At 36.4% G+C, this 7,814-nt stretch overlaps 1 protein-coding gene across 1 annotated transcript; it reads right to left on the minus strand.

Moving 5' to 3' along the window:
* Positions 1-5,066: 5,066 nt before the first annotated feature.
* On the minus strand, positions 5,067-7,796 carry LOC105138635 (root phototropism protein 3-like). The gene is made up of 2 exons (XM_011044784.1): positions 6,496-7,796; positions 5,067-5,845 (listed from the first exon to the last, which is right to left on the minus strand). Exons 1-2 carry the CDS (start codon positions 7,741-7,743, stop codon positions 5,294-5,296), a joined length of 1,800 nt encoding a protein of 599 aa, XP_011043086.1. The 5' UTR covers positions 7,744-7,796; the 3' UTR covers positions 5,067-5,293.
* Positions 7,797-7,814: the final 18 nt, after the last annotated feature.

A 7,814-nucleotide genomic window follows, 5' to 3' on the forward strand; every position in this document is an offset into this window, starting at 1 on the left:
TTTGAAAATTCTCTCTAATAAGAAGTTATTCCCTAGGCTTACAAATATTACTTTACCCTTTTGTAAGTACTGTGTTACAAGTAAACAACACAAGTTGAAGTTTGGCACATCAACAACTAAGAACAAATGCATCTCAGATTTGATTCACTCTGATGTTTGGTAAGCACCGGTTGTATAATTGGGAGGAGCAAGATACTTTGTATCATTTATAAATAACTTCTCTAGGAGATGTGGGGTATATCCAATTAGAAGGAAGACAGATGTGCTTGTAGGATTTAAAACTTTCAAAGCGCGGGTAGAACTTGAATCTGAAAAGAAGATCAAGTGTTTGAGGACTGACAATAAAGGAGAATATACCAATGATGAATTTGATAACTTTTGTCAACATGAATGTATTAAAAGACAGTTCATAACGACATACACTCCACAACAAAATGGAGTTGCAGAGTGGATGAACAAAACTCTATTAGAAAGAACAAGAGTAATGTTAAAGGCTGCAAGTCTAGAAAAGTCATTTTGGTTAGAAGCAATCAATACCGCTTGCTATATGATAAATTGATCTCCTTCAACTATAATTAAGCTAAAGACACCAATGGAGATATGGACTGGAAAGCCAGTTGATTATTCTCAATTGCATATATTTGGAAGTCTTGTGTATGTGATATATAATACTTAACGAGTCAACAAACTGGATTTAAAATTCAGAAAATATGTATTCTTGGGATATACTGATGGAGTGAAGGGGTATCGCTTGTGGGATCCCACTGCCCACCCCACAAGATAGTCATCAATAGAGATGTCATATTTGCAGAAGATAAAATACAAATACAAAAACATAATAACATTTTAAAAGAGAGTATAATAGTCTAGATGAAAAATACTTAAAATCATACTTCTTCTAAAGTTAAACTAGAGCATAAAGAACAAGAACAAATAGAGTCTGAAACTCCTAAAGTTCGGCGGTCAACTCGTGAAAGAAGACCATCGGCTTGGCACTCAGAATATGTTACTGAGAGCAACATTGTATACTGTCTTCTAACAAAGGATGGAGAGCCATCAACGTTTCATGAGCTATTAAAAGTATAGATGTATCTATATGGATGATAGCAATGCAAGAGGATATTGATGCTCTACACAAGAATAACACCTGGTATCTTGTTCAACCACCACAAGAAAGAAAGACCATTGACAACAAATAGGTTTATAAGATAAAGTATGATGACAAGGATCAAGTGGAGCGATATCGTGCAAGATTGGTGGTGAAAGGATATGCTCAGAAAAAAGGAATAGACTTCAATGAGATATTTTTCCCAGTGGTATGACTTGCTACAATCAGAGTAATATTGACAATATGTGTTATATTTGATCTTCACTTAGAGCAGTTAGATGTGAAAACTACTTTTCTTCATAGAAAACTTGAAGAAGAAATTTATATGCTCCAACCAGAGAGTTTTGCTTAGATAGACAAAGAAAACTTAGTTTGCAAGTTGAACAAATCTCTATATAGTCTTAAACATGCACCGAGGTATTGGTACAAGAGATTTAATTCCTTCATAATTAGCCTTGAATACAACAGACTCAGTTCAGACCATAGTATGTATTACAAGAGGTTTGAAGAAGATGATGATTTCATCATTCTATTGTTGTACTATATGACATATTAGTAATAAATCCAAAGAAAGATCGAATCTAAGAATTAAAGGCACAGTTGGCAAGGGAGTTTGATATAAAGTACTTAGGACCGGTAAACAAGATTTTAAGGATGCAAATTCACCAAAACAAAAGTAAGAGGAAGATTTGGTTTTCTTGGAAGAATTATTTGAAAAAGATCTTGCGACTCTTCAACAAGTAAGATTGTAAGCCAATTTCCACCCCACTTTCTATTAACTTCAAATTATCCTCAAGTATGTCTCTTAGCAATGAAGCAGAGAGGATGTAGAAATCTCGAGTACCATATGTATCAATAGTGAGAAGTTTGATATTTGTCATGATATGTACAAGACCAAACATTATACAAGTAGTGGAAGCAGTTAGTCGATACATGACAAATCTTGGTAGAGAGCATTGAAATACTATTTAAAGGATCTTAAGATACATCAAGGGTACCTCAGATGTCGTATTATATTATGGAGGATCAAAATTTACTATTAGAGGTTATGTTAATTTAGATTTTGCTGGTGACCTTAATAAAAAAAAAACCACTACAAGTTATGTGTTATAATTAAAGGAGGAGCTGTGAGTTAGGTTTTTAAATTTCAGACTATTATAGCGTTATCCACAATATAAGCTAAGTATATGACAACTGCATAAGCTTGTAAAGAAATAATATATATGAACTTATGGAGGAGTTCGAGTACAAATAAAAGAATATTCTTTTATATATTGTGATAATCAAAGTGTCTTGCATATTTCAACGAATCCAACATTTCATTCAAGAACAAAACACATAGATGTTTAGTATCAATTTGTTTGCGAAGTGATGAAAGATGAAAATATGGATTTTTAGAAGGTTCACAGAAAGAAAAACTCAGCAGATGCTTTGACCAAACCAGTCAATACTAATAAGTTATATGGTGCAGATCCTCTTATGGCCTAGCAGAAACGTGAGCGGCCTGAAGATGACAAGTATAGAAAAGATAGAAGAATCACAAATGATCAATTGTGAAGACTTGATTAAATCATCAAAGTCTTCAAGTGTAAAAATGTAAAGCCACTTAATTAAATCCACCTAATTAGTGGAAGATAGTTGTTAGATAAAAATAAGTGGGAGATGAGTTGGCATAATTAGTGGAGTATGAGTGGAGATGAATTGTTGGCATAATTATTGGAGTAATTCGTGTCATGATCTATGACCTTTGTCCCCTCACTCTTGCTTATAAATAGGTTATACATCCAAACTTTAAATATATATCATTAGAGAGAAGCAGATGAGAGTGAGAGAGGAAAAATAATTCTATAAAATTATGAGATGTTTGTAAGGAAAGTAAGTGATGTGTTTTTTCTTAATAATAGAGAGATTTTAGTAGTTCTTTTATTAGAAGAGAAAGGTTGTAATTCTTATATTATTTAGTAAAGTCCTTTTATACTTGCATGTAAACATAACCAAATAGAATAAATCATTTAAATTTTCATGTGATTTATTTTTTATTTTACTATATCTTTTATTTTATTGAATTTGTATACTAGTATCCTAACACTAGTGTGAGATTGAGATGGTTCTCTGTAATTAAAGTGTTCTTTCTGACCAACAGCCCATATACATTGATAGCCAAAGGAAGTACAGCCATCTCCATGGGGCAGGTTTGAATTTCTCATCCTTTCTTAGAATCTTTACACCTTCTGTATCTTACCTATAACATCTATTCTACTGTTTAGTTATGATTGGCGGCTTGGTGCCTTTATACGATATTGAATTCCCTGGCAGTGCATATCATCCATCCTTCTGTTTATACCATTTGTTCAGTAGATGGTGACTAAACAATTCTGTGGTAACAAGTCCAAGCTGGTGATGTTGTCACGTAGCTAGCTAGTGGTGCCACTTGAAAAGCAATTGCTTCGGTAAATGGTCACACTAGGGCACGTCATCTTGTCTCCCAGCTATGCTGTTAAAGGCACTTTCAAGGTATCACTGCCTTCAGCATCTTCTGAAAGTAAACGTTGGCATCTGAATTAAGGATAAAATAGAACAACCTGGATTGCTGGAAAGGATTTTGTATGCTTGAGCTGATTTCTTGTTTAACTGCTTATTTGTAATGAGTCTCCTGAAGAAATACTAGAGATTTTATATATTCTTCCTGTTAATTTGCTACTTGATTATGCACTCTTCATTTCTGAGATTGTCACTCTGCTTCTACATAGTTTCAACAATGATTGAAAGTTTTGGTGGGCTATATATCAGCTGGGTTTATTCGAGGATTTGTCATAATAGATGGAATAATGGTAATCAGTGCCTACAATGTCCAAGATCAGCAACATATTTGCTCCTGTGTTGAAAATAATGTAACACCATCATTAATCACTGTCACTCTTCCTCCATGATCAAGGTACCATGGGACCTACTGCTTGCCGCCCATAAACAATTCTGAATTGGAAGTTGAAGGAACCCTTCAGGACCATATCTCAAAGATGCCTGCCATTATTTACCTATGGATATCAATGTCAATAGCACTGTTCACACCTGTTAGGTGAGTGCGGAGAGCTAATGATCTTCCGTATCTGGGTTTGTCTGATACTTGAATTCTGTCATTTGCAGTCTCCTGCCTCGACATGTTACATCAGTAATACCTTTTTCATTGAAATATGATTTAAAGCATGGCTTGTCTTTTTGTGTTTGTTTCTTACTGTTTCCAATGTAATCTATATCAGCTTGGAGCTGTGGACCCAATTGTGAATTCTATTATCACCACTCGTTGCCTCTTTCATACTTCAGGATTTCATGTGGAAACATAGGGCCTTTCAATCAAAGACACTAAGAACATACCAGCGTAGGCTAATTTCATGTCCTTTTATCATGGCCATTCTAGGAACCTTGGAGCAACTCCTTCCAATAGAGGATCTTGAGAAGATTCCCTTCTTTTGGATGCTATAAATTTTCCCTGCAAGTACATTCATAGCATGGTCTCTGGCAGATGCCAGTCCAGTACATCAGAGGGCCTTGTTTGGTGGTTAGCACTTCGCATCCAAAATCATCTTTTCAGGAAATTTCTAATTATGGAACACAAATTTTAGCAGATGATATCATTCATCTTGTAATTAACAGCATCAAAATCTTGTTCTTTGCTATCTAGCTGGTGAAATGCTTGATTTCTACAGGCACAAATATGATGCATCAAAAAACTATGCTGCCCACTTTTTTTATGGTGATCAAAGGAAATATCTCATCATGTTCTTTCAGTGTCCATCCAAAAATCATTTTATGTTTTTCCTTTCCATGGATCAATTCTATACATTTTATGTTCTTTCACTTCTATTGTGGTTTTCCCTCTGTTTGATCTCTTTGGAGTTGGGGGAGGTACATAAATGTAGTGACACTATGTAGTTCACCCAGTGTATTGCAATTAGGAGTCTTCCTTCGAAAACCAAGTACACTTTAATTGAGAATTAACAACTCATTGATGACACAAAAGCATACTTTGGTAACAAATTGGACTTGCACTAATTTTTTCAAGGTAATTTCTGAAAATTGAATAAAAATAGAAAGAACGAAACCCTGCACTTCCAAAGAAACAAAGAAGTAGAAAGAAAATAAAAGTAAACACTAGGAAAACAGAATCAAAATGAACTATATCACCTTTCAGGAAATAGAATTTCTCCACCTTCTAGTTGTCTTCCTAGTATGTTCTCCAGGAACTGTAGCAAACTGAGGATCGATATCATGGCTTTCCAAAGTTGTCATCTTGGTGAATTTGCTTAGTTTCTTCCACCCCGTGGTCCATGCTGACGCCTGTTTCTTATTTGTCAATTTATCAAACTGTCTCTGCAAAATGTCCATATCATTTTGGAGCTCATGATATTTAGCCTTGATGGTTTCGAGTTCAAACTTGAGTGAGTTAATGTCCTTCTTGGCTGCTGCCCATCCTTCCTGGAATGATTGTGGCGTCCCTTCAAGTAGAGATTTTCGGTTTGATATCATAGGTTGGTACTGAGTTTCACCAGTTTCTTTCAGGGAATTGTTTGCTAATGCATTGCTTATTTTTACCTGTTCAGAAAAGAGTACTTGGACTACAACTCTAAGTGGTAGTCTTTCATTTTGAGCGGCATGCATACAGGCATCAATTGACAGTTTTTGACAGTCCATCACACGACAGAGGCGCTTCCTTTCATGCTCAGACAGTGTTGGGTGAGCCTGTTGAGTAATAACAATACAGAAACTGCTTAACATGTGGGCATTCATTCTGATAATATTTCTGAAGTATAGAATACTTGAACATCCTCAAAATGATTTCCAGACTATCTACAATTTCATTTCTTTCCTTGCAAGCTTTCTTCGAGCAACTAGGCTTCCATTTCTACTCATTCCTAATCGCATTTTAGTTTCTTAATTAGAAACAGCTTACTATTTGCTCCTTCAAGATTATATATACATTTTTGACGTTGTTACTCCTTTCACTATCCTGATGAGCTATCTCTAATAATGATGGAAAGAAATGTCTGCCTGTGGTCATGGTTTTACAAGGGGGGGCACTATATATGATGATATGTTTTTTTTCTTTTTGACCCGCAGGTATGAATTTTTCAGATTTATAATTTATTTCCAATTATCATATCCTCTATGTCTGCATTTATGCATTGACATGCCTACTTATCAACAGGTGCACAACCTGGTTCTGTGTCTAGAACTCTGGTAAGCACTCTCTATTTCAAGTTATTATACTTTAAATGTTACAGCGTAAGGTTTAGAACTAGTACATAGGCTCAAATTTGTATGCAGCTTCATTCTTGCAGAGTGATAAAAATAAATGCTGTGAATAATAAAAAGAGAGTGGATGGAATTACCTTAAGATAGGAATCAACTGCTCTATATAGTCCATCGTCACAGGTCCTTGCAGAATCAGGCAAAGCTTCTGCCAGCACCTGGAATTTTGTTAGCGAAAGGTTTCTATCTCTGGACACCTCTGTAAGATAACTGTCAACAAGCCTTGCTACTCTGATCTTGGCACTTGGATTGGCACACCTTGGAGCTCCGTCGTACATATGTTTGTCAGAAAATGATTGTGTGGTGGGACTTGAACTTTCTATCTGCTCTTGAACCAGAAAATGCTCGAGAAGTCTCTGAACCAGATCCACATCATACGAAGTTTCATTTTTATTGTAAGAGGGAATTAGAAGATCTGCCAATGTAGCCTGTTCGAACTGCATTCCTACGCGCTTCTCCAATTCAGTTACCAGAGCAGGTGCCACTTTCAACATGTTTGCCATTCTCAGCAGGCGAAGAAGGAAGCTGCAAGAGACACTATCCTTCTGTGGTGGAATTATGCTGATCAGGCTCTCGACGATCATCCGTTGATCTTTGGTTTCAGCTGTTGGGATGTCATCTTTAGTTCCTGCCACAATCATATGGAGTCCACCTTTCCAACTACTGCAACCACTACTATTGCCTGCTTCATCTATAGAACCTCCCCCATCTTTAATCAAACCTGGAAGCCACTTTCCTGCATAATGCATTATAGCAGCTCCAATCAATTCAAACCTCATCCCCTTTACCTTGATTGCAGTAATGACTCTAACAAAGTGATCAATCCTAAGGATTGAAACATCTTCAAACCACCAATCAGGCGGAACTTGCGTGTTTCTACTAGGACTTGAACCCTTCATCTCATTCCATTTTGGACTAGAAACTTTAGGGGGTTTTCCAGTGTATGCCCACCTTATTCCTTTAGGATTTGCGCAAGCCTTCCAAGCGATGGACTCACTACATCTTCGAACAATCTGAAGATTCTCTGCCCATGGTGAGAGCTTCTCACAGCTTTTCAATACCACTATAGAATCTCTCCACGAGGATAGCACCACATAACTGAGAAATGCTTCGGTCTTGAAAGTAAGATTGCCTTCTTCCAAGTCCTCTGTCATTTCAAGGTACTCTGCAGCACATCTTAGGCCAGAGATATTGGCAGCTGTTAGATCAACAGCTATGCCATAGCAGAATTTTGCTGCAAGCTCAAAGGCCTCTGGTCCACCCGGAAGATCATCCAATGCCACCTTGTTGAGGCCCAGGTCACGCGATTCATATATTAGTCTATTCATCTTTCCACTTCTTGAAAGCAATGGATACTTTCACGGCAAAAGAAATAACAAAGGAGGGTTAGTAAACACAA

This window comes from Populus euphratica, unplaced genomic scaffold (assembly GCF_000495115.2).
Source record: "Populus euphratica unplaced genomic scaffold, PopEup_1.0 scaffold80.1, whole genome shotgun sequence".
NCBI lineage: Eukaryota > Viridiplantae > Streptophyta > Magnoliopsida > Malpighiales > Salicaceae > Populus > Populus euphratica.

Bases quoted from the DNA above. Each gene is read 5' to 3' on its own strand.
- LOC105138635 (XM_011044784.1), bottom strand. From the start codon at position 7,743: ATGAATAGACTAATATATGAATCGCGTGACCTGGGCCTCAACAAGGTG. The intron at 5,846-6,495 runs GTAATTCCATCC...ATTACTCAACAG, and splicing joins CAGTTGATTCCTATCTTAAG to GCTCACCCAACACTGTCTGA.